Here is a 27877-nt window from a genome sequence, read left to right as displayed (position 1 = left end):
TGTTCGCGTAAAGATTTTGAGAGATAATCTCGAACCCAGGCACGCGGCAACCGCTCCTTACGCGAGGACGGGTGAAGGGAGCTTTCAGAGTACGCTTGCTTCCTCCATCGGTCCTTCGCTGTAAGGAAGCCTCACTTAAGGTTAGGAAGCGCTCGAAGGAAATGAACATTTCATTGTTTGGGCCTATATCATGGTAGGCCGCGAAATCTACCGTCATGCAACTTGTTTGGCAAGCGCTAATTACTCCGAGCCAGTCAGGTATACCAATATAGGTTAATTTTACGTATAAAAAGAAATAGTCTTCGCATCGTTAGTACTCCTATTTCTCCATTACCTTACCCATTGCGCAAACAAACGAGAACAACACCGTTCACCCGCACAAATTATGCACGTCAAGACCACACACTTTCGCACGTTGAAGGTAACGGGTGCTGTTCCCGCTAAATGTTGATAACCGCGCAAGTTCCGATGTTCCAATATGTCATGTTACACCTCAAGGCGCCTGGCGTTCAAGCTTTCTGTAATGATCCTCTAAATTTTATTTACACCAACTCTACCTTGCAATTTAACGACTAACCAAAACACCGAAACCAGCGCCACCCCTACCATTATTTAAATGGTGCTGGCTAGCCTGAATATGTGAAAATGTGCACCTGATTAACGCGTTACACTATGGGAGACAGTCGTGTGAGTCGATCACTGAGTGCCATAAGTGTTTTTTTCTTTCTTTCCTTGCTTTATTTTTCTTTTCTTTTTTTTTTTTTTGCAATGTCTTTCCAGTCTAACCAAAGGAGCAAGGCACCCAATGGTTTCCGGCCAGCCGCCAGATTATCGAGCGTGTTTCTCTTAAAGGCGCTTACACTGTGAGCGAAGTATGCCTAGGACTTCGCTGAACGCGGGGAAATTGCCGGCCGGCGTGCCGCCCTCGCGTAGGCCGCCTCTGCTGCCTACGCCTACAATGCCGAAATCTCCGGAGTGCGATGAATCGGCGAACAGCAAGGAGATGCCCCTGCGCATCCTCTGCCTAGATTCCGGCCGGGGCCCGCCGACTGCGTCCCAGCTGCGCCAGCTGCTGGGCTTTCCCGGCGCCGTGGACCGCGTGGTGCCCTGCGATCGCTGCGAGGTCGCAGTCTACGAGAACCCCGTCTCCGCGGCACACGTGACCTTGCAGCTGGAGCGCCCTCCGAAGGACACTTTCATGCAGATCGTGGTGAAGTGGTGAGCGCGATCGGATTACCTACGCGGATCGTGGCATTGACGACGAGCTGATCGAGGGCGCGGCTCTTGTTCCAGCACGGGACCAACTGGTTAAATGTGAACGTAAAAAAGGCTTAGCGCTTATCTTAGACTGCGCTGTTTTTTTTTTTTTTTTCAGCTTTGAAAGTCTTAACACTAGCACTTTTCTTGTCATTTGTCCTTGTCGGGCTTCGCACTGTAAATTAACTCGACAAACCCGCCGCGATAACGAATTATTATTGTATTTGTGTAACGTTTATGGCAGTTGTGCACATGCTGTCAAATGAAGCCAGCGCTTAGCTGTTGTGAGCAGTCAGCCAGGATATTCCTTGACGCAGGGGCCCCATAACCCAAAACGGTTCCAATTAGCGTTTATTCCAATCTCCTGACGTCAAACTTACGTAACTGCCGACGCAAGAATCGGGCGATGACCCGTAGCGTTTGAATCAACCAATCAAAGCTCTACTCGTTCATAAGAGGTAACGCTTGTTTGTTTTCAAAACGAATAATATTCCCTCTCGACAGGTTTTTCTATCTAACTCATTTTCAAGAGGCGAGGAGCAAGCAGTAGTGGAGAGGGTTTCACTGGGGTGGTTTCACTGAGGCTTTCACGCAGTGAAAGTAGATAACTGGTAGAGGAGGCCCGGTGGTGCCGGCGTCTGCGATTGGCTCGTTTCTGCTTGCTAAGCTTGCGGTGGCTGGTCGAAAATCGTGGCGGTGTGCAACGGAAAGGTAAAAATGCCACTAAAACCGACCCTCAGCGCAGGAGAGCTAGCACAGCGATAGCGTAAACGTGTCGAAAGGGCTCGATAACGTCTACAGCCATAAAATGTTTAATATACGCAAATTCATGCTCTCCGGCAGTTGCGAGTGGCCAGCATCCGAGCGATCGGTATAGGCAGACATCTTCTATTCCTTCCACATGTAATGGGGCAGTCTTTGGCTATTGCGAAAAAAAAAAAGTTGCTTTGTTCAGCATATTAATGACATATTTAATGCGTACACGTCACTTTGACGTGGTGAGTTTTCGCAGTTTGCTGACGTCGCGTGAGAGACAGGCGAAGTAGGCGCAGGGCGAAAGCTTTTGACCAATAGTGGAGGGCTAGAGCCAAAATATTTAGAATCGGAAATGCTTATTTTTCTTTTGTTTGGTCTAATCATGCATAAACAATGTGTACACGTCATATCATATTCAAAGTTGTCGCAGCTTTTTTTGACGTCGCGTGACAGACAGGCGAAGTGAGAGGCTGGCCCGAAAAATGTTTGACCAATCGCGGAGGGCTGATTGCAGAAACAGAATAGAAACATTTGGAATAGCTTTACCTTATAGCGCCCCAGGATCAAGGATTTTCCCTATTTAGCTTTTACCGACAGTTAGAAGTGGTTACAATCCTTGTCTAAAGCAATATCTGAATTTCTGGTACTTATGGAAAGGAATGCAAATCAACAAGGAAAAGGAACGTATCGCCACGTGCCGAAACCAGCTGCCTTGTCTTTCATCCGGACACCGGGCAACCCAACGGTCAACAGTGGTCGAAAAAGGGCTGTCTCGTGCTTCAGGTTTGGACATATCCCTTGTTTGGCCACTGTGATCACTTTTCGCCCCTATTCCTGTGAATCTGTCTTCTTTGGATGAGTCATAAAAAACTGACTTCTAGGATCCAATTGACTTCTAGGATTGGGGAGTCCCAAGCTGTGGCCTTCGGCCAAGAAAGAACACAGCCATCAGACTGCTATAAAATGGCAGGCACCAATGAACAGAACCATACAATGCGTTAAAAATTAGGACATGCATCGGCAACAATTGATTCAACTATGAATAGCAGACATCGAAAATACGATGTAAATGTTTACTGCATGCACAACAGGATATATTAGTAGTACTGGGTGGGCTCTCTAACTCATCCTGAGACGAATGAAGTGTCGGAATAAGCTATATGCCATTACTAATGCTATCGCTAATTGTCATTCTTAAATGTTGAAGAGCATGGCCGATTCTTGTTAGCGTAAGATTTCGGGAATGACAAATGCGATTGCGCGAGGTGAGATAGTTGTGCGCGGTGTGAGTTAAAAATAAAAGTCAAGCTAACTGTGGTTCGCGACTAACTTCGTACATCTAGGAAGCAGTACTGCGCATATTTGACTAAGCCGTAAACACTTGCGACAATTTGGACAAATATCTCGGCACTGTGAGCCGCTGTAAATCGGTACGTGCAAGGCCTTTTTAGTCTAAAGAATATTGCGGAGAGTGGTCGACAGATGGTGGTGCTGAGCGGACCAACTTGTAATCTTTTGAGTTACGTTAACGCACATATGTGGCAAATGCGGAATAGCAGCAGGGGCGTATAGGATTGAGGTCTAGTTTATTTATCAGAAATCCCTTAGCACCAGTTTAGAGATAACCGTTCCGAAAACGTGCTAGGAAACGGTTACATATTTATATGCATATTCAAAGTCTCCTTCACGCGCTGCGGGATGATTGGAACGTTACTGCATATCGTAGAGCAATTTAGAGGAAGTCATCTAGAGATATAATGTCGGGACTATTCTGAATGGATATGGCACTTCATCACCGCCTTAAATTTCGGAATTTCAGCGTGTAATATACAGTTAATTACTAAAGAAAGTTAGAATCAGTGGAACCTTATTATTAGCTAATTGTACATCGCGACTTGCCGTTCGAGCGTAACGTACGTTCGCCTTTTCAATTGTAATTGACACGCAGAGGTGGAGTCGCGTTATCAGCCGCACGAAGTTTTTGAAACCGTTTCGATGTAAAAAACTACTACAAAAACAACATATAAATACAGGCGATAGCGAAGCTAACTATGCCTGACTCCATGGCCCACTGCGATCTCGCTTGCCGATAGCCACTGCAAAAGAAACGCTTATTCCAAGCCGTGAGGACGCATATATATGACCGGGTTTTGCACACAAGCTGCCATACAACCAGAACTTTCTTTCAAGGTAATATAATGAACCTCCGGACTTAGAGATGCTCGATGTCCTGGACGTCCTACAAAGCTCCAGTTCCGCTGCTTCGTTCTTGGATCCGTGTCCTTGTTGCGCTGTTACGCCAGATATGATGAATTCAATATATTTTTTCTATATTTCCCAATAATCTATCACCGCCCATTGTTTTCAGACTCTTGCGCCAATTTTAAGCCGTGTCTAGTGAGAATTGGCAAGGATGTTCATAGCGGAGTTTTAGGGCGCACTTACGCGCGCGCACACATCGTCTAATGCCAGTGCAGAGGCAGACACTATGGCTAGGTAAGAGTAAAGTGGATGAATCGCAACTCCGCATTAGGCGAGCTGCCTTTGTGTGCCCTGAAATGAGTACTATACACTTAAGCTATCTGAGACGTGTAGCGAGAACGGCGCACGCATCGATCTTTCCCGTCCTAAAAGAAAATTCTGCGGTTTTACGTGCTCAAACCAACACCACGACCTGATAGTCACGCCGCAGTGGGGAATCAATTTCGACCACCTGGGGTTTCCTCAACGTGCATCTAAATCTACATATCCTGTTGTCCCTGTCAACTTGCATGCCCGATTTACGCTACGCATCCCATAATGCGATGTCAACTAGCACATCGTTCTGTCCCTTTGAGCACTTGAATGTCAGAGATAGCAGCGAGCATCGTCATTGGTCATCCATTAAAATCGCACGGCTCAGGTTTGCCCGATAATAACCCATGACGCCATCGGACATTCTACGCATGTCGGTGGTGCTTGCGTGGATTCAAGAATATGTGCTACACCCATTCGTTAATTCGTGTAGCGCGCCTACCATTGCACAAGGTCTGTCTCGCTGTCAAATTGGAGACAACGTTCCAGAAGTTTTCTATACAGCAAGCGAGCCTTGGGCAAGAAAAATAACAGTCGTATTTTTTTCAAAGCCTTCACCTACAGAAAAAAAAAGAAAACAATACTCGCGCACATTACTGTATGCAACAATAATACTCGCCAAGGGAATCGCGACATGACACCGCGTAACCGACGCCCCGTGTGATTATTGCCACAGGGCGACTAATAGGTTTAGTCACACGATAAATATTGTTTCTGAGTGTAGGCGGTGCCGCCTGCAGCTAAAAGGTGTCATGTCTTGATAGCAAGAGTTAGTGCGTAGTGCACAGTCTTTGTTAAACGTTTCGAAGCCACTCCGCGAGGGACACCATCTGTTGGCGGCCCCATCGCAGGGATACTCCTGGCACCCGAAACACAGCAGTGAGGGTCCTAGTCTCCCCAGGCCCCTGGCGCTTCGGAATGATGCATGTTATACAGGGACCTGGAAGCATTTGACAAACTATGCACGCAGTATTCTCGAGGAAGATGCGTAAACCTACCTGCCCCCCCCCCCCCCCCCCCCCCCGAAAAAAAAAATTTCCAGGAACTGCGCAGACGCTCAAGGAATATCACGTGTATTATGGGTAGCGTACACGCCCGCTCGCTGAGAGAGACGATTACATGTGCGAAAGAAAATGACCGAAGCCTATAGGCATTGTAGCGTTATATCACCTATTTCTGTTGAAGCAGAAATACTGGAACCGCTAAGTAAACCGTTAAATTCGTCGCTGGATCCACCTTGATCTGCATGCAGAGGGAAAACGGTCTCAAATTATCTGAACGCTGATAGGTTGTCTTTAACGAGAAATCCCCGAAGACGCGAGCGCACGCACGTTGGCTCTCCCATCGCCCGCAGGTGTGACTTGGAAATCGTGCAGCACGTCCTCAGCGGTGGCGTGGCTCGCAAGTGCGATCCACCCGAGTGGTGGCTCGCATCGGAGGAGCTTGAGGAGCGCTGCAACCCGTACGACTCTGTGATTGCCATGGAGCACAAAGACGTACCTGTGACCGCATTCGCGCTGGGTTGTCTGCTGGGCTACAACACCTTCGTTGCGCACTTCGACAGCGCGCGCACTGCTCCCCCCGGTACCAAGACTTCGTCTTCTAAAAAGTCGTCCAACTCCAACAAATACGGAATGACAAAGTTCGCCAAGTGGAAGAAAGCAGAGTTGGACCCTAGATCTGGCTGTGCGCTGTCCGGAGGCAGCTCGCTGGCAATGGCGCCTTGTCGCAAGCTGGCCTGTGAAGCCAAGAGGTTTTCTTTGCGGAGAGCGTCGGCTAACTCGGAAAGAACGCCTTCGCCACCGCCTTCTCCGAGTGAACCGCCTGCAGACTCAACCTCCAGTGAGATCAGCTCGTCCACTCCTCCGTCGCAGCCCGCAGAGGAGCAAGCCGCGCAGGAGTCGCCGAGCGCGAAGTCTGCTGAGAGTGCAACTGCCACAGCTGAAACGCCTCCGCCCACGACGTCAACTCCGCACAACCCTACCGCAACAGCGGCGGACACCGCGGGGCGTTCTGTACTCGCGTGCCCGCTCCCAGCGGCTCCGCCGTCGTATGCCTCCATCACGACTCATCCGAGGTCCAGCGATGCGACGGAGCATCGTAGCAGCTGGCAGGGCTGGCTGACGCCGGTGGCGCCCCCGGTCCCGGAGCCACCGCCGCAGCCATTTCGGCCTGGCCCGCAGCCCGCCATCATTCAGACCACGCCGCCACCGAAGGAGAAGGGCAAATGGGCCGCGCTGCTGTCGCCCAAGGAGGAGGACTGCGACGCCCCGTCGGGCCCCACATCGTCGTCGCCCAGCCAGCCACCAGCTCCCAGCACGGGTTCCTCGGTGGGTGGCGCGCTGGCCACAGATGATGCCTCGAGCGCGCCCTCGAGCGCTGCTTCGCGCGCGGATTCGTCGTGCTCGAATTCGCCCTCGTTGCCCACGTCGCCCAAAAGCACCAGGTCGTCGGCGTCGCAGCCTCCACGTCCGGGCGAAGGCTTCAAGGTAAGCGGGACTTTTGATAAGACAAACTCGGCGTGAACACCCGAATGAGGTTAGGAACGTACAAGTAATAACCACTGCCGTCCGGCTCTCTGCACCTATTCGGGGCCGACCGAAGGGCTTTAATAACCGACCGCTGGCAGACCGAGTTGAAATTGCGCCAAACTGCGCTAAATATCGCTGCCACGCACTGTATGCCGGTCTTATTCACCGCTTTAACTGTATACTCCACTTTACTTCCTGAGATGTCCCTGAGTTTGTACGAGATGTTTAGTAGTAGTAAGCAGTAGGGCAAAACTTTATTAAGAAAGGGAGTGGGGGGAAAAGGGTCAAAGAGCGACGGGTGGCTCCCTTAGTTCAGGGCTCTACTGGCCTTGGCCGCCCGCTGGACTTGCTGGAGGAGTGTCCTCTGCACCCCCAGGTCCCAGCTGGCGAGCTGTAGCTCCCACTGCTCCGCTAATTATTGCTTATTTGTTTGTGTTAGGCTGAATAGCTAACTCTGGCGGCATTCTTTCACGAGATGTTTTTTTTTCTTCTTTTGAATAAGGAACATCTCATACGCAGTCAACGGCAACTGACCAGCGGTCGTTTGTTTGCGAACTAATGTAATACACCGTGATGCTCGCACGATGCCGCTGTGTATCGATTGTCGTTGCGCTTTTGTAGCAATCATTCGCGGTGCATTGTCAACGTTTACCGTATACTAGCAATTTCTGTGCCAATAATTAAATTTCGTGCGCTGACAATGCAGGTGACGCAGAGCAACGTTCATTTTGAGCACTGTACCAGCGCACTGCACCTCTACTTTGTGGACAAGCAAGACTCCAGTCACACCCTCTACCGACTCCTTGTCAGGTATTCGACGATATGCCGCATTGTGCTGTGCAAAACGTCGCCCACTTCTACAACCGCCTACTTGCACCTCCTGCACACGCCGCTCCTCTACAAGCTATGTGCCGGGAACAGTGCCATGAGCCACTGCCACCGCGAGGGTGACTACCTACCCCAGGTGAGAGGAATTTCAGGGAGAAGGGAAAGTTGTGCAGACTTGAGAAGCATATGTAGGCATAAACCGGACTGTTAGCATTGGATTATATAGTTTTCAAACCGTATTTCCAGAACGTTGAATAAAAAGTAGGAAGTACGAGTGATAAAATATTAAGGCAAGATTCTGCACAAAATATGCAGAATAGTTGCAGCGTTTGAACGTGGTTAGTTGTTCACACAATTCCTAGTCCCGCATCGTGACACTCGGTGGGTTGTTCGCGTACGAAGAGCAATGGCGCTATTGATTTATGTCCGCCACGCACGCGTATACACGTGAACAGCGTGAACGAGGTGGCGTGCTCGCTCCCGCGATTTGCAATCTGACGGGAAGTATTTGACGCCGGGACAATTCCTAACGTGACCAGTTGTTGATTCTTAATGAGTGCCAATTATAAAATCCTTCATCGCCCGCATGATACGATGTACAGTATATAGCGTGAGGACAGTAGGGATAAGGCTTCTGTCGGTATATAGAGCTACTTAAAACTATAAGAACAGCGAGCTCGTTATTGAGCGTGTTCGGATTAAAAAATTTCTAGCGCTGCACAACGGTGTCTGTTTTTTTTTTTTTTTTTTTTGCATCTCGTCTTCACGCGTCTCCATATATATCACGTGTCCAGCATAATGACTTGCCTGATTCCGTCATCGCCGAGCAGTGAGTGTAGCCGCCGACACAGCGTCGTGGCTTCGCAGTTCAACCTGTCCGACACCACACCGTGGGACCGGGCCGTGGAGTTCGGCGAAGGGCCCTTCAAGTGCGGCCCCGACGTGCTGGGCAAGAGCCGCGTCCTGCGACTGGCGTTCAGCGGGCCCCGCCACTGGGAGCCCCTGTGCAACCTGATCCTGCGCACGCGCAACTGCGCGCAGGTCTTCTACGCCGCGGTCCGCGAGCTGCACGCGCGCGACCTGAAGCCCGTGCCCAGGCCCAGCGTCCCGGACTACGGGGTCACCTACGCTCTGCTCAGCGTCTGGTCCGAGAGCTTCCAGGTGAGCATATAACAGTGCGCGAGACACCGAGGGTGATCGCGGGAGGGGTGAGATGCGCCATTCCAAGTGCGCGGTGTTGCAAACCTTGGGATTGTACTCTAAAACATGAGCGTGGCGCGATCGAAGACGTTAGTGTACGCATCGAGTCATTCCTTGCATGTGTCTGGGTTTTCTTTTTGTAGTCATTAAAGAAACTCGTCACTCTAGGGTTTCTTCGGCAGTTCTTCGTTTTCTTATTTTTTTTTATGGCCGCATGAACGTCGTTCGCAGTTGTACCTCTTTATTTAAGAAGGCCAAATTGCACATGTGGAACTTGCAGTTACACAGCTGTTAAGCTATCGGAGCCGCATTTCTTTCGATTATCGTACTCTTGTGAAGTGCTCCAAAACGTCCGCGAAATAACTCTTTTTTTTTTTCTCTTCCTCCGCGAAATAACTCTTTTTTTTCTCTTTTTTTACTCTTTCTTTTTTATTTATACTCGCTATATCTAGGAAAACACCGCCGAATACTGGTCTTTAAGTCCGTTATTACAGCGTTACATATGCCATTCGCCCGCCTCCCCTCGTACAAACTGTCGCGTAGATAAGTACCATTGGCACGTTCTTCCTTTTGACAGGTCGCAGACGAGCTTGCGATGAATCCTGACAGTTACAAAGAAGTGCAGCGCAACCTGACAACGCGCGCGCAGGATTGTCCCCATGCCCTGGAGGAAGTGCTCTTCGAGCTTTACTTCTCCCTCAGCCAGGGAAAGGTGAGAGGCACGCCGCCCACCTACATCGGGTCGGGCACATGCAGGTTTCGTACACGGCTAACCCAAGTGGGCGCGTTTGAAGCTTGTCCGAAGTACAAAAAAATAGCCCGATGTTGTATTGTTAAAGGGACACTAAATAGAAAAATGATTTCTACTGGATCAGTAAACTGCCTCTCTACTACACCAAAAACACCAGTCTTACCACGATAAGATGCTTGGTAAGCCAAAAGAAGCGCAAAAACGAAAGACTGGTGGGGACGCCCCTTGAAGTTCCCGCACCTGGTCGCTGTGACGTCATGGATTTTGATGTCATCTTCTAAGGCCTACTTAATTATATAGCCGTACAGATTAACTACATTGTGTTCTAAAGGAACCAAATATTCAACATGGCAAGTTTCTAAAAGCTTTACTGAGCCGACGCAACCCAAATGCGAAAACATACTTTGGAATCCCTGACATCACATTGACGTACCAGCGTCGGGGTTTTGGCGCGAGATTAAAATCCTGATACTTCGACCTTGCTTTTCTCGTCTAATAACCAAACTGTTATATTGAAATGACTGCCTGCAGTGTTCTCAAACAATGCTTTATTAGTCTAAACTGATTTGTTGTTTCGCTTTAGTGTCCCTTTAACGTTCGTTTCTAAACTTATTTGTCCTCGCTCTTTTGCCTTGATACATTACGTGTACAAACCAGTTCATACATTCCAAGTTCCAATACACAGGTGTACCAGCTAACTTTAAGCTGAGGTAAAAAAAAAATAAATGAAATTCGGGTCTTATATCGAAGGAAGCGACTAAACGCGTTTTGCCGGTCAGTCCATAGAGTAAATAACGCAATCCTTTTTGCGTGCTTCTTATATGCATACTTAGGAATATCTAATCTAACTCCGATAGTCTCACGTTTATAGATTAGAAAGTTTAGAAAGTGTATGGAAGTTTAGAATGTATATAGCGTTTCAGGCTGATTAAGCAGAATTAAGTTTCTACCTATTATGCAATAGTTATTTGCGAATCTTAGATAAGTCTGCGATGTATGAACACGCTTGCGCGCCGCAATCGCAGTGCTGTCAAAGGTGCCGTGCGCGAACGAACCGCGCATTTAATCGACAGTGCGCGGCCGCTCACAGTGACAACTTTGGCAGTGACGCAGGCGTTGGCTTCAATATTCCCGCCAGGGATTTGGACCCGGTTACACTGCCGAAATCAACAGACATGGTTCGGTCGCGATTGCACTAAGCAGAATGACGAACCCGAAATTGGTCGCATGGCAGCACACTATCTTAAGAGCACTGTTAATTCAAACGCGGCGCGATTGAGGGCACTGCGATCGCGGCGTGCTAAGGTGTAGTCACCTGGGTTGTTCAGTAATCAGCGCGTTTCCAAAGGCACTCTAAAATTTCCCTAATATAAATTTGTCTATACATCCAAGATCCCCGGGGTTGTTTAATTCTCACTACTTATGCAAATAAAACAGAATTAATAGAAATTCTGTGACTTTTCTCCGTGGCCGACAACACGTTTAATGCACCAGGATATTCTTAAGAGTTAGTTACTTCTAGACTTCTAGCCGGGTACTTCTAGCCAATTGGTTTCCTTTGTCTTCTGCTTTCCTCTCTTCGCGTGTGGTGACGTACAGGCAACCGGCTTCTGATGGCCCTTCCAGAAGCGCTGGGGCTCAAGCCGATGAGAGCGTTAACTAATCAGTGGTGAAGATAAGCAAGGAGACGTTTATTATTTTAGCGAGAAAATAAAAAAAACAGGCAAGAGATTAGTCGAGGGTTATTACAGGCATGGGTTGCCTTACAATCCATAGTCGTCGTCATCATCATCATCATCATGATAATCACCATCATCAGCAGCAGCGGCCTATTTTATGTCTACTCAAGGAGAAAGGCCTTTTCCTGCGATCTCCAGTTAACCCAGTCCTACGCCAACCGATTCCAACTAGTAAATTCATCACCCCACCTAGTCTACTGCTCTCCTCGACTGCGCATCCCTTCTCTTGGCACCCACTCTGTAACCCTAATGGTCCAATGGTTATCTAACCTACACATTACATGACCTGCCCAGCTCCATTTTTTTCTAGTAATATTGTTACGGAAGGATGAAAGAAGACAGAGAAAGAAGAAGATCGCGAGACGCTGGCTGCTGCGTGTTGGTGGTCAGCCATCTTATCTATTCTGACTCATCCTGTGTATATATATTGTACATACTGTCTTTACATACTCCCAACACCCCGTAACACATTTGTGGGAGGTGTGGGGTACCACGGCTGGAAATAGAGCTCCGCAGTGGACGTCGCATCCCCGTCCGCACCGTGAATGACGGTGAGCATGCAGGATCAAGCTCGTTGCCGCCTCCAACGTCACCGATGCCACCTACGTCGATGTCGCCTCCGGTTGTGGTTAATTGTGCAACCCAAGGATCCTGGAACTTTCTGCTGGATCGATGGCGCCGACGTTGAAAAGTGGGTGGCTATGTATGAACACGTGAGTGGAATCAACGGATGGGACCCTACACTTATGCTAGCTAACCTGTTGTTCTACCTACGAAGCACGGCAAAGGTGTGGTACGAAAACCACGAAGAGGAGCTAACCAGCTGGGACCAATGCAAAGATAAGTTGACAGAGTCTTTGCGTAAACCAGCCGGCCGTAAAATTGTCGCAAAGGAGGAACTGGCCTCCCGCACCCAATCCCCCACGGAGTCGTATGTTTCGTACATCCACGACGTGCTGGCACTTTGTCGTAAAGCCCATCGCGACATGACAGAAGCTGAAAAGGTCAGGCACGTGCTTAAGGGCATTGCTGACGACGCCTTTAATCTGCTCATGTGCAAAAGCTGTTCTGCAGTTGATGCCATCATTAAAGAGTGCCGACAATTCGAGCAGGCAAGAAGCCGATGCGTCTTGCAACCGTTCGCCAGACTTCCCAATACTGTCGCAACGTCGCCGTGTGAAGATCAACCCGCACAGCAGCATGCGTCGCCATCAGAGGACGTGGTGCGAATCGTTCGACGTGAACTGGATGCGATGGCGCCCGCAGATTTCTGTTTGCGTAGCCCTGATGCTACCATTTTTCGTTTCCCCTCGCACAAGCCATCGTTCACCAGGAACTTGAAAACATTGAATTAGATTCTCTCTGTGCTGTCGCCAATCCCACAGCTAACGAACGCCCTTCTACTATTTTCGTTCCACCCCGACGCTTCTCTCCGCGTTATCGCAACCCGACTGAGTGGAGAACTGCGGACGACCAGCCGATATGTTTCACCTGTCGCCGCATTGGTCATGTCGCCCGATACTGTCGCAACTCGTGGCCCTCAACACCTCGCACGCCGACCAACCCGCATTGTGGAAATACCCGCAATGTTTCACCCACCGCCGAGTCTAACAGTGCCGACAACTCTGCTAGGAACACGTGGTACAGTCGCTCACCATCGCCACGCGGACGCCAATCTCGCTCACCGCAAACACGTCGCCCATCTTCCCGTTCGCCGCAGCCACGTCGCCTTCCGTCCCCGGTGGCTTTTAGCCGCACCCTTTCGGAAAACTAAGAAATACAGCCCTCGGAGGTGCTGCTGCATTGCCTACTACTGCAGCAAATCCCCTGTCTGTGCCCACAAAGAGAAGCGTAATTAACGTGAAAATAGATGGCGCACCTGTCCAAGCACTCGTCGACACTGGAGCCCAGGTTTCTGTGATGAGTGCTAGCTTACGCAGACGTTTAAAGAAGGTCCTCACTTCAGCAGCTGCCCGAGTGCTTCGTGTGGCCGACGGCGGCGTGCTGGTTGTTCTTTGAATGCGTACTGCGTGTTTAAGTATAGCCGGCCGCCCTACTTCTGTACTCTTTGCTGTGATCGACAACTGCCCTTACGACGTTATCCTTGGATTGGAATTTTTATCCACTCATTCTGCTCTCATCGACTGCGCGACAGGCGTTCTTCAGTTAGAACTGCCTCAACTCACCGATGCTCGGAGCACCGCCCCACCGCACTTGTGCTCGCTTCACGATGTGCGTCTGTCACCTGAAGCAGTTACTTACGTTACTTTGAGCGCTCAGCCACAGGTTCCTGACGGTGAATATGTGTTTCGCCCCATCATCGACGTGCTTTTGAACCGGAGCCTTACCGTTCCGCATACGCTGGTCACTGTTACTAATAACGACGTCGTTCTACCGCTTCTGAAGTTCAGCAAGTGCCCTCAAGTAATTCCGGCCGGTATGTTCTTGGCCAGCGTTTCTAGCGGTTCCGAATTTGACATTGAGAGTCTGAATGTCGAGAGTTGTTTATTAGCGCCAATTGCAGCTCACAGCTCTGGTTCCTTAACGGATGACCTCGCCACAATGATTGCACCTGACCTCACCTCGGCAAAAGCTATGGACATACGTCTCCTACTTGAATCGTACAGTGACATCTTTGATTTCGGCGGCAGGCCTTATGGCCGAACATCTGTTCAACACCGTATAAACACTGGAGACACGAATCCTATTCGTCGGCGTCCCTGTCATGTATCGTACGCTGAACGTCGAGTCATCCAATCAGAAGTGGACAAAATGCTCCGCAAAGGGGTCATCGAGCCATCAGCCAGCCCTTGGGCTTCGCCTGTCGTCCTTGTGAAAAAGAAAGATGGTACCTGGCGTTTATGCGTCGGCTATCGCCACTTAAACAAGATCACGCGAGAAGACGTCTACCGACCACCACACATCGATGACGCCTTAGACTGCTTGCACGGAGCTAAATACTTCTCGTCCATCGATCTTCGATCCGGCTACTGGCAGATTTCATTTGATGAAATGGACCGCGAGAAGACGGCCTTCATCACCCCGGATGGCTTATATCAGTTCAAAGTCATGTCCTTTGGCCTATGCAATGCTTATGCGACATTTGAACGTATGATAGGCTCTCTTCTGCGAGGCTACAAATGGACCAGCTGTCTTTGTTACCTTGACGACGTTATTGTTTTTTCTGCCACGTTCGGCAGCCACCTTACCCGACTTCCTGCAATTCTTGCGGTCTTCCGAAAAGCCGGCCTCCAACTGAACTCCACGAAATGTCAATTCGAACGCCGTCAGATTACCGTGTTGAGACACCTCGTAGACGCATGCGTTGTTCAATCAGATCCGGAAAAAGTTCGCGCCGTACGCAGTTTCCCTGTGCCACGTTCTGCTTCTGACGTGCGCTGCTTCGTCAGCCTGTGTTCTTACTTTCGCCGTTTCGTCAAAAACTTCGCCGACGTTGCTGTGCCTTTGACAGATCTGAAAAAGAAGACGCCATTCTCATGGGGCCCGGAGCAGGCTCACGCATTCGCCGCCCTCATCGGGTTTCTGACCACCCCTCTCATACTTGCCCACTTCGATCCATATGCACCCACTGAAGTCCACACTGACGCAAGCGGCCATGGCATCGGCGCTGTTCTCGTCCAACAACAGAATGGTGCCGAGTGCGTGATAGCTTGCGCCAGTCGCCTGCTGTCACCTGCCGAGAGAAATTACTCCATCACCGAGCGGGAGTGCTTGGCTTTAATTAGTTTGGGCTGTCATTAAGTTCCGGCCATATTTGCACGGCTGCACGTTTTCGGTCATTACGGACCACCACGCACTCTGCTGGCTGTCTTCCCTCCGGGACCCGACAGGACGGCTTGGTCGATGGGCTTTGCGGCTCCAGGAATTTTCATTTATTGTCAGTTACAAGACTGGACGCCTCCACAAGGACGCTGACTGCTTCTCTCGTCACCCCGTGGATTCCCCTTGATCCTGCTGCGCATGATCCAGTGACCTGCTTGATGGCTTTTACTGACATGACCGACATGCGCGCTGAACAACAACGCGACGCATTCTTACAGTCCATCAACGCCGGAGGGCAATCTGGCAGCACCGACGGCACGTGCCGCATGTTTGTGCTGCATGACGGCATCCTCTATCGCCGATATCAACCCTGACGGCCCCGAGTTGCTGTCCTTCCTCGTAATCTGCGATCCGTCGTTCTGGAACAACTTCACGATGCACCGACGGCGGGATACCTTGGAGTTTTGCGTACATACGACCGCATACGACGCCGGTTCTTCTGGCTGGGTCTCAAATGTCGCAAATTGCGAATTGTGTCAGTGCCTGAAGAAACCTCCCCTGCCACCTGTCGGCCGACTCCATCCAATTGAAGTTCTCTCTGAACCATTATTTCGCGTAGGCCTTGACCTGCTTGGCGCTTTTCCGACGACGACGAGAGGGAATAAGTGGATCGCCGTCGCTACTGATTACGCGGCACGCTACGAGATAACAAAAGCGTTGCCGACTAGTTGCGCAACCGACGTCGCCGATTTGCTCTTTCATGACGTTATTTTCCACCATGGTGTGCCTCGACAGTTACTTACAGAGCGCGGCCGCTCGTTCTTGTCTCGAGTTGTCAAAGACCTCCTCCGCTCTTGTGCCACTGAGCACAAGCTGTCCACCGCCTCCCACCCACAAACTAAAGGTCTTACGGAACGTCTCAACCGAATATTCGCAGAGATGCTGTCGATGTGCGTCTCCAACGGTCACCGCGACTGGAACGCCACGCTGGCCTACGTGCCGTTCGCGTATAACTCGTGCCGACATGACACCAAAGGATATTCGCCCTTTTATCTTTTGTATGGTCGCGACCCCACATTGCTGTTCATTGCCATCCTTCCTTTTGTGCCACGTGTTGCAACTGAGTACGCTCGTCAATCATCGATCGCGCTCACATGGCACGTCAAGTCGCCCGATCTCGTTTATTAGCCTCGCAGCATAGACAAAAAGAGCGTTATGACCGGTGCCATCGCGATGTTAAGTTCGCGCCAGGTGCTTGGGTGCTCCTTTGGTCACCATGTCGTCGGGTTGGTCTCTCCCTGAAGCTTCTCTCTAGCTACACAGGGCCTTATGAAGTCCTACATCAAGTTAACGACGTAAATTACGAGATTTCGCCGCTACAGTTTGATGCATCCTTAAGTCCGACACCTGTTGAGGTCGTGCACGTTTGGCGGCTGGAGCCATACTTCGCTCGCCATTCTTCGCCTACCATGCGCCGAGCCAGCGCTTCACCACCCGGGGGTCCTGTTACGGAAGGATGAAAGAAGAGAGGAAGAAGATCGCGAGACGCCGGCTGCTGCGTGTTGTTGGTGGTCAGCCATCTTATCTACTATGACTCATCCTGTATATTTATTGTAAATAGAGTCTTTACATACTCCCAACATCCCCGTAACAATATCGATTTGAATATCGGCTATACCCGTTTACTCTCTGATCCACCCCGCTCTCTTCTTTTCTCATAACGTTACGCCTAACATTCTTCGTTCCGTCGCTCTTCGCGCTGTCCTTGTTCTCGAGCTTCTTTGTGTCCAAGTCTCTGCCCCATATGTCAGCATCGGTAGAATGCACTGATTGTACACATTTCTTTTCAATGATAATGGTAAGCTTCCAGTCAGGATTTGACAATGTCTGCTGTATGCGCTCCAACCCATTTCTATTCTTCTGTAAATTTCCTTCTCATGATCAGGGTTCCCTGTGAGTAATTGACCTAGGTAAACGTACTCTTTGACAGATTCTGACTGGTGATCCTGAACTCATCATCCATTGCCAGGCTATTGTTCATTATATTTGTCTTCTGCATATTATTCTTCAACACCACTTTTAAACTCTCTCTGTTCTCAAGGTCCTCAATCATTTGTTGTAAATCGTCCCCAGTGTTGCTGAACAGGACAATGTCATCTGCAAACCGAAGGTTGCTGAGATATTCACCATTGACCCTCACTCCTAAGCTTTTCCAGTTTAATAGCTTAAATACCTCTTCCAAGCGCGCAGTGAATAGCATTGGAGAGATTGTGTTTCCTTGTCTGACCCCTTTCTTTATAGTGTTTCTTTATAGTGTTTCTTTATAGTGTTTCTTTATAGGACCCTTTTCCTGGCATCACTCGAGTTCCCCGACCACATCCAATCTCCGTCGCATTCAAATTATGGTGCGCAGGAGCGCGTCTAACACGTTCCCGGGCCTGTAAAACAAGTTGGCGACCCCCACCTCATGTACCGCACGTCGAGCTATTGTCTCCACCGCTGCTTGACTCTTCCCGAAAGTGGAACGGGAGGCTGACACGGTTCCAGTTGGTTGATCTTGATCCCGAAAAAAACTGCAGCTCTGAAAGGTCGTTCAAAAACAACCCGTCTCCTCCAGCTGAACGCTTTCAAGCGGGGAGGCAACACCAAGTCAACACCGGTGGCAAGTCACCCCTCGGACAGTGGAGCCCTTGGAGTGGCCCCATTGGCCGAATGTGACACTTGCACGGGCACCTACCATTGGAGGAAAATGACACCTGAGCAGGCTCGACGATTGGCCGAAAATGACGTGACCCCGATATACCAAAGGGTTTAAAAGCGAGAGACAGGGAGAAGAGACATTTATTCATTCATTCATTTCTTTCGTTCTTCTTTCCACGGGCCGCAGCGTCCGATTTGCTGCCGGCCGTCAATGACTGTTCATTACTTTGTTATTACTGTAAATAATGTAAGTAAACCTTCAGTTTCATCTCAGAATCCTCCTAAACGTCACCAAATAAATAAATAAATAAATAAATAAATAAATAAATAAATAAATAAATAAATAAATAAATAAATAAATAAATAATTTAAATAATTCGGCCAACTCCCGCACTCAACGGCAAGATCCAATATTATGTATCTTTCTACTTGTGGTGAATTAAGGTAGCTGTGGAATCTCTGTATATATTTTCCAGTATATTTACGTAAGCCTCCAGTACTCCTTGATTACGTAATGCCTCTATGACTGCTGGGATCTCGACTGAAAGGCCTTTTCGTAACCTATGAAGGCCATATAGAGAGGCTGATTGTCTTCTGCGGATTTCTACCCGATTGATGACATGGATGTGATCCACCGTAGAGTATCCCTTCCTGAAGCCAGCCTGTTGACTTGGTTGACTGAATTCCAGTGTCGCCGCTATTATTATTGGAGATTATCTTGGTGAATATGTTATACAATACTGTGAGTAAGCTAATGGGCCTATAATTTTTCAGTTCTTTAACGTCTCCTTTTTTGTATATTAGTGTAATGTTGGTATTTTTCCAATTGTCTTGGATCCTTGAGGTCATGAGACATTTCGTATAAAGGGCCGCCAGCTTCTCAAGCATTTCTCTTCCATCTTTGCTTAAATGGACTGTTATTCCATCCTCTCCTGCCGCTTTTCCCCGTTTCATGTCTTGCAAGGCCCTTCTAATTACATCGCTAGTTATAGAAGGAGCCTCTGTAATCTGTTCATTACTACTTGAAATGTAGGTATCATGGCTGCTCTGGGTACTGTAGAGGTCGGTACAGATTTCCCGGAGGCGGCGGCCGCATTTCGATGAAGGCGAGATGCAAAAAAACACCCGTGTACTTAGATTTAGGGGCACGTTAAACGTTTTGTTAGATTTAGGGGCTCGTCAAACGTCTTGTTAGGTCTAGGGTCACGTTAAACAACCTCAGGTGCCCAAGATTAATCCGGAGTCCCCCACTGCGGCGCGCCTCTTAATCAGATCGTGGTCTTCGCACGTAAAATGCCATACTTTAATTTTAGAGATGGGCCAAATGCTAGACAGCAATTGGTACCTACAGGTGAAAATTTCGCAGAAAAACGTATAGCGTCATACATTTCGCATCCTTTCGCCGACATCTCCTAGGATTTTGTGTGTGTGTGTGTGTGTGTGTGTGTGCGTGTGCGTGTGCGTGTGCGTGTGCGTGTGTGTGTGTGTGTGTGTGTGTGTGTGTGTGTGTGTGTGTGTGTGTGTTAACGAGTGAAAAATGCTTTCGCGGTGGTTTTTCCGACACACACGGTCATTGTACACTTGTGTTACGGTCTGAACATAGCATGTTGCACGTGCCCTACTGCAAGGGCTGTCGGGCACGATCTGTGCAGCACCTACAGCCCTACGTATCCTAAGACCAGTCGGCGCGTTCCCTTTGTCGTACCAAGGTCATTGAGAGAGTTGCTGCTCGCCTCTCCGTGAATTGTTAAAGTGTGTGTCGCGCGAATCCGACACGAAATGATCGCCCGAATTTGAACTGCTCAGTCTAGGTAATCTGGCTGTCATTCATCCTTTCGAGCTGGCTGACCAATCATGCTACCTTCAATGCAGGCTACCCTGAATGCAAACGATTCGCCATTGTTTGCACGACACCGACAGGAAGACTGAGCCGAAAATCGCATTACACTCCGACAGGCGAACTCGGCAAGCTGTTGTAGTCTTCAGGCGCCAATAACTATTTCCATTGCAAATTTAATTACAATAATTTCTTGCGTTTTCAGAATCATAGAAGAAGGTACAGCTGCAGAATGGATTAAGAATCTTCAATTCTACAATGAGTTTTGTCCAAGTTTACCGAATGTAGACCTGCATGCAAAAACTCTCGAGCGACAGGAAAGTCAGATATGAAAGCATCACCAATTTAATGTGTAGCATACTTGTAAATCACCTTACCCAGACACTTGGCTGATGCCTGATGTAAAACTTTGTGAAAACGAACCCGCCACGTGACGACATACTGACACTGAGAACAAACTCAGTCGCCGGCCTTCCAACTCGTTTTTCTAAAACACCTTATATGCGTATGTTACGAAAACTTGAAACGCAGGTCCAACCAGAAGTGCCGCGTTTGAATTCCGTTATTTTCCTCCGCGGGTTCGCCTTTGATGCACCGTATACTGGCGCGCAGAATTGTACGCACAGTGCCCGAAGGAGACAGAAGCCGGTTAAAAAGACGGGCGCCACCCACGCCCGACGCTCTACGCAGGTCTTCAAGTTCGGCCTAGCACTGGATCGCCTCTACGCGCGCTACCGGGGCCACCGGCTGCGCAACGACGCCTTCACTGGCTCGGTGATTGCCCAGGAGCTGCCGGCACACATGGTCAAAGTGCGCAAGGTCATTCTGACGCCCACCCGACGCGTGTACCTGCCCCCGCAGCTGGTGTGCAAGAGCCGGCTGCTGCAGCACTTCGACACCGAGTACGCGCTGCGCATCGTGGTGCGCGACGACGACTGCAAGCTCGTGTCCTTCTCGCTGGGAGCGTGCAAGGACGACTTTCTGAGCGCGGTACGTGCCTCGTCTGGAGCACGAGCGAGCGAGCGTCCGCGTATAGCGGTGCACAGAGTATACGCTGCCTTCCGCGAGTCGCCACATACACTTCGTTCAAAATGAACCTTTCGCGTAAAATAACGCCTAGCAGGAGCTTTTTCACATAGGTGGAACCGATGGGACTTCGTGAATTCTTGTAATATATATGCGTCAGAATCGTTACCCTGTGATCATTTTTTCTTAATTACTGTAGCATAGCATCGGCGTTTTGACCCGCCGCCGCGGTGGCTTAGCGGCTATGGTGTAGCGCTGCTAAGCACGAGGTTGCGGGATCAAATCTCGGGCGCAGCGGCCGCATTTCGATTGGGGCGAAATGCAAAAACGCCCGTGTCCCGCGCATTGTGGGCGCGTTAAAGATCCCCTATAGTGGTCAAAATAATCCGGAGTGCTACACTACGGCGTGCCTCGCATTCAAATCGTGGTTTTGGCACGCAAAACCCTGGAATGCATTCATTCGTTGTTGTTTTGATGAGAAAGCATCAAGTGGCCCATTGAGCGAAAAAGCCGGCGTCTGTCGCCTGGACAAGTGAACGACGGCACCTAAATTCCCATTGGCTGCGACGCCACGTCACGAGCGCGCCTCGACGGAGCAGAGCGGGCGAAAGGGAAAACCTGCTGCCGCACTGGCGCGCCAGGTGTTGCGGGAGGGGAGAGGGCATCACCGCGACGCCACGTCACCCTCACTCTCGCTCTCGGAAGCCTGTGTCATCCCGGCGTTCCTTGTCGGCGCAAGCTTTTGCATGCGCTCCAACTGCACCTCGGTAATCGCTATAAAAAATTTTGTATAAAGAAAACAAAAACAAAATTCGAATGGAAAAACGTTGGCGTTAGTGAGTTTTGAGCCAACGACCTCACGCTCAGAAGCCGAGCGTCTGACCCACTAGGCTAAACCGACGCCCCAAGGATAACAGGCCTGTATGCTCTGCTTTTTGACGTCGTGCTACTGGACCGACATTTCTATTTGCATTGTTTGCGATGCAAGACTTGAAAATAAGCACATAATATGGCTGTCGGTATGTTGTTGCTGCGATATATAGAAGACTTCGAGTAAACAGCTATCGAGTGAAGCATGTGCCCTGAAAAGCGCATTAATCTCCTTATTTTCACATCTGTTTTGGTGGCGCTAAGCTGCGTTACACCGTGCCGATGCAGCATTTGCGCAGTGCAAGAGTTAATAGATTCATTATGAATTCGTTTCAGAGTAATTCTGCTGCGCTGCCTATCACCTAGCATCGCTTGGTATGTTTTCACCTCAGCGTTGCGTTATCCACAGGCTGCACAGCTTGCACCGTTAACCAATGCAAGATGGAAATTTTCTAAGCTTGTGCAGGTGGATCAACTTGCATTCCGGAGGGCGGCCATATCTCACACTAAACAATTTAACACCCTTATGGGTGCATAGAGGGTGCTCGGTTTGTTCCAAGACAGATGTGTTTTTTTTCTTTTTTTTTACCTTTTGTAGCAAGTAAACACGAGGATAGCTGCAACAAACGACACTAAAACAGCATTAATAAATGTTAATACCTATATTGGCTGTTACACTGTTAAGTCAGATGTTTCAGTAGTATTCCGGTCGTCAAAATTATTGCTCAGTTTTCAACTACGACGACTCTAATCACAGCTCGTTGTTGTGCCCAGTGAAATTTTGTACCCTTAAGGGTAAGTGCGCTCGCAATGGGACAAACTAGCACCCGTAAATGTGTAATAACTTCGAGTGCGGACTACAACACAAGCGCGTTCTGATTTATTTGCGAAACGACGTAAAGTTAGCGTGTTCGTGAATAAGCTCAATGCGTTTGCACAACCATTTCCTTGCGCACGAATGAACGTAATACCGCGCGCTGTGGTGTCAGCGTTTAGACGTCAGCCTTAACCGCACGTGATCACTGCGCTGTAACGTCCTCCGCGAGACTGTCGATGGCGCCGTACACCTCGACATTCCCAGCCGCTCATAACCTCGCCTTTACCCGACGAATAATCTGGTAGAAAGGCGGCGCCAGAGAAGCTGTATACAGAGATATATTCATACACTGCGCGCTTGCTCCTCGCTCCGCCAGGTTATCAAGCCACCGCTAATGCACGGCCTGAAGATCGGCGGCCGGCATTTCGTGTTCCTAGGATGCTCGACCAGCCAGCTGCGCAGCCATGGTGTCTGGTTCTACGCCCGCGACAACGAGGGCCGCACTGCCGAGACGATACGTGCGGGCATCGGCGACCTGTCAGCCATCCACAGCGTGCCCAAGTTCATGGCACGGCTCGGACAGGTGCGGAGAGAGCGCGCAGTTTGTGGACGCAAAAACAATGTGCCTTGTCGAAGCGCGTATAGCGAGATCGTACCCGTCGCACGCGTGAGTTCTCATTTTTTTTCGCAAGCTGCTTTCAGTAGCGTGCAGCTATGAAGTGCGTGTAGTGAAAAGTTGTCATGTCATGTGACGGGGTCAGACGGGGGAATGACTCCATTTTGAAGCTTTGCCAGAGCGTCACAAATCCAGACCGGTACGCAACGAATTACACGTCATTACTTACTTGTAATGAATCACTTTTCCGGTTATTTTGTGATTTAACGATTACTTTTTTTTCCTCGGTAACGCTTCCTGCAATACTACTTTCTTTAGTAACCCATTACATGTAACCAGTTCTTTTCTTTTTTTTTTATGAAACAAGCTGTAACAGGGGTCGCACTGAAGCCTTGAGAACGTACACTTAGCGGGAACTGCAGTGTCCAAAGGGATTAAAACAAAGTAGGTACATGGGTTACCTCCATCCTACAATCAGCGTCCTGCACCTACGCCTCAATAATCAGAACGTGGTAGGCATACAGATTAGCACGTATGTCTTGGAAGGCCAACCTCCCTGAGCTTTTCTCTTACACTAAATCTCCCTCATTTCGCCATCTCTCTCATTCTCCTGCAAGTGCTTTTAAGCGGCCCTCTTAGGGGGTAAGAGCTGATGCTCAGTTCGTCTTCGCTTAGAACCGTCTATGACTTCTCTGATTAGATGGAAGTTCTTGACCGTTAAACGCTCACGTTTCTATCTGTCTGATATGTACGCAGCTGACATACACCTATTTCTTGCGACTGTAACACACAGACCGTATTCTTAACGGCTGAATAATATACAGCTTTATACTAAATTGAACTACAGATTTGGTCGCATTTTCAAGGAGCGTGAACATTTGCGTTAAAAGCAGTCATTTTAATCGAAGTGCAAAACGAATGAAGGGCGCCGGCAGAAGGGGCCCACCTTATGTCGGCCGACAAATTGGAAGGACGCTTCTGTGGCTTGATAGCGATGACCACTTCGGACGTTGAGGCCAGGAAATACCTACGGACGATTTCTCAGTTTTTTATTGGCCTTACTGGGAGCGACTTCCCCTAGCCCCAGCAGCAACGAAGCGCGGTGCTTCATAAAATACACAGACTGCGAGCATTGCAGCCTCGAGTAAGCACAATCTTGCGAGCAAGGTGTCCGTTCAGCACAACACAGGCCTTCTCTCCAGTGCATACATCAAACAAGTTTTGCGTTTCGCTGCGGATAGCTTCACAAGAAAAGGAGGCAACATTACCAAATGAAATGTTGAAAAGCAATTCCTAATGAAGGTAAACAGCGTGTGAAGAGCTGCAGAGCAGGTACTGAAAGAGCCAGGCCAGCTCATCCTATCTGCTGTATTTCTGCAATGGTTATAAAAGTAAGGAGAAAAGTATTAAGACAACTTTTTTAGTAATTAATTACTTTTGTGGGGCAGTAAATGGTAACTAATTACATTTTCGAAAAAAGTAATTGTAATCGATTACTTCTTTTTTCTGTAACGTCTACAAGTCTGCCCAAGTATTGGGATTGCTGCTGGGACTGATCCCAAATCTTTGAACCACTGCAGCGTGGACAATGTTGCTGAAGTCTGGCATCCGCCCCAGCTTTTGTGCATCAACGCCATTAAAATAGCACGTTCAAAGTATAGGCTTCTCACGACTACCTACGTTTCCACGAATTTAGGCCGGTAGTGGCACAAACGATGTATTTCGGGGGTTTTAATATTTACCGCTATTTTTTTTCTTTACGAGGAAAAACGAATCGAGAAATACGGAGGCCTTTACTACTCACGAAATAATGGCTAAGCGATCGCGAGCCTGACTTTCATGATTTGTACCTAGCCCCTAGTCGTGCTCTTCCGCAAATATTCTTCCTGGTGTGACCAGTATTCTTTAGGTTGCTCTTTTACAGACGTCTTCATTCTGACCTCTAGCGAGCGCTTTTTCCTGAACTTCTCTTTCAGCATGTCATCTTGAGGTACTGTTCGTTTACGAGAAATCTTTTTTTTTTTAATTTTAACGGAGCTCCTACCTACATTGCAACAGTAAGATCGTTTTCATTGGCATCCACTGAAACGATTCGAATCACGCTTGATGCATTAAATGGAAGGTGAAAATTTTCATTACATCTACTTAAATGGCCAATAAATATATGAAAACTAAAGGAATAATTCATACATATAAATTAATTCCAAAATAAATCATAAAGCATAGCTGACTGATCCGAATTTTAGTAATCAACTATTTTACTAACGAACATAAAGCACAGATACCGAAATTTTCCTGTTGGAGCCAGTGAGTTCGAGAGGCTCATGCATTTAATCGGGCTTTGAAACTAGCAGCAGTTCGGAGATAAGCGGCGTCAAACTTGCGGTGATAATGCACTGAACAAAACTCCTTTCTTTTGTGCATCGAAGCTCGGAAATTACTGGAACACCAACGCGTTTTACTGGCACAGCTTCGTGGCGCACACCACGAAACGGGCGTCATCCTTAGAATTCGTTCCAAGTGCGCATGACTTGCGAACTTAATCGGCTACAATTCGCAAGCTGCAATATGTGCCGTGAACTTTGATTTCTCGTACAGATAACGCCGCCTCTTGGAGTAGTCCATCTGAAGGCATAGAAGTCTGCTATACGCTCCGCAGGCGTTCCTTGAAAATTATGTTAATAATTAAACAAAAAGCAGCCCCATACAGTGCATCCCTCCAAAATCCCATGATAGCTTATTAAAAATGTGGACGCGAAACACGTTTCTCGAATCTAGACCTTTACTAAAGTTTACAGACTCGTGCATGTGATATCCGTTTTGGTTGCGAATTGACGGTGTTTTGCGAACTCGGTGTTTCAATGAAGTTTTTTTTTTATAACGTTTGCACCAATTTTCGCAAAAAAAAAAAAAAAAAAAAGATAACTTGCCCACGCGTCCTTGCCCAACCCTCAGGCCTTCTCCCAGTCGCTGGGCTTCCTCACCGTTCAGCGCCACCACACGTGCATCGAGCCGGACATCAAGAAGACGACGACGATTCGCCGGTCCGGCGGCGATGTCTTGCACCGCGAGTACGTGTTCAGCGACGGCATCGGCCGCATCTCGCACGTCCTGCTGCGCAAGGTATGCAGGGGGCCCCGCATTACCCGCCGCTGTGGCTAATAGCGCTGCGCTGTTGAGCACGAGGTCGATCGCGGGTTGCGACCCTGCCGCTTTCCGATGTGGGGCACAATGCGAAAACGCTCGTCCACCACGCGGGGCCTGCACGTTGAAGGAAGAACCCAAGATGGTCAAGGTTAATCCCGAGACCCCCCCCTCCCCTCCCCTCCCCCCCCCCAACTTACCCCACCCCTCCCACTACGGCGCCTCGTATTTTGATCATGGTTTGTTTTAGCACGTAATACCCAAGAAGTCTTTTTTTTTTTTACCGAGCTTTGGCCGAATAGTAAAGGGGCCCCTCGCCTGGTTTAGGCGGTGCAAACACGCCGTGTGTCCAGATAACGCGATGATAATTGTGCGTCTGGCATGTACTTATATGCTTGGCTGCAGTGGCAGCGGCAGTCGAAGAGAGCCGCTGCTGCGGATTGAGGTACGTTACCTTTTTGCCGCACCACCGCCACGCCACATTTCTGTAAAAGACATTCAAAGAAATAAAATGTGGCGTGGCGGTGGTGCGGCAAAAAGGTATATATATATATATATATATATATATATATATATATATATATATATATATCCTAATAACTAAATCATGGTTTTGGCACATAAAACCTCATGATTCAACATTGTTCTGCTTGCATGGATTCGTGAGGGGGCCTCTAGGACACGCAGGCGGTGAAATCTACTCCGGTTTCGTACTAATTAAGTTTACGCGCCTTGAGCACTCCCCGCGCGTGCTGCAGATAGAAACGCGAATGTCATCCTGAACACGCTAACTGCTATTTAATGAACCGGAAGCACCTATTCCCATTGCTTTGAGATGTCCGACGCGGTTCATTACCTCGGAAACAATAGCGCAAACTTGAGACAGGGATAGAGAAGGCAATACATGTACCAAAATGCCCAAGCTGATCTGGTAAACTTAATTACCTGATGCATACAAAGCGAAATCTGTCATACCGGGTGTTTTCTTTAGATCGGGCAGATTTCCTTTTATGGTGTACGCTGTCATGGGCTCATTCCAACAGCCTTTTTGGGTGGTGATGGAGCCCGCCGTCTGTGTCCGTATCAGCTATCGCCGGGAATTCGAAAAAAAAAAAAAAATACCCAGTTCCCCCGCCGGGATCGAACCCGGGCCCGTTGCGCGGGAATCAGTCATTCCACCACAGAGCCACGCCTATACATGCTAGCATGCCGCGGAAAAATAGTAAACGTGTTCTAAAGCGCGAGGATACACGTGATGTGACATGCGCGCCGCGCCTATCACCGATACGTGCGCGTTTTGCATTGCAGTTGTATATTACGTTAGGTGGAACGCCATGTAGCGGATGCACAGGTAGCGGTACAAAGCAGTGAAAGAAGGTTTGAGGAAGAAAAATGTTATGGAAATGTACAAATGTTAATGTAATGGAAAAACATGTATGGCGAACCGG

General features: G+C 48.9%; 1 protein-coding gene across 1 annotated transcript in view; it reads left to right on the top strand.

Annotated features, from left to right (window-relative positions):
* Positions 1-238: 238 nt before the first annotated feature.
* The window catches only part of LOC126516477 (uncharacterized), a 63509-nt gene continuing 35870 nt past the window's right edge, over positions 239-27877 (top strand). The window contains exons 1-8 of the mRNA XM_050166604.2: positions 239-1218; positions 5942-7076; positions 7825-8082; positions 8814-9107; positions 9724-9858; positions 20647-20946; positions 23046-23252; positions 26241-26408. Coding sequence (XP_050022561.1) covers positions 875-1218; positions 5942-7076; positions 7825-8082; positions 8814-9107; positions 9724-9858; positions 20647-20946; positions 23046-23252; positions 26241-26408 — 2841 coding nt within the window. The 5' untranslated portion in view covers positions 239-874. The remainder of the gene's footprint in view (positions 1219-5941; positions 7077-7824; positions 8083-8813; positions 9108-9723; positions 9859-20646; positions 20947-23045; positions 23253-26240; positions 26409-27877) is intronic.

The sequence above is a fragment of the Dermacentor andersoni genome, chromosome 1 (genome assembly GCF_023375885.2).
Source record: "Dermacentor andersoni chromosome 1, qqDerAnde1_hic_scaffold, whole genome shotgun sequence".
Classification (NCBI taxonomy): domain Eukaryota; kingdom Metazoa; phylum Arthropoda; class Arachnida; order Ixodida; family Ixodidae; genus Dermacentor; species Dermacentor andersoni.
Note: the sequence above shows the minus strand (reverse complement) of the source record. Positions and strands in the feature narration are given on the sequence as shown.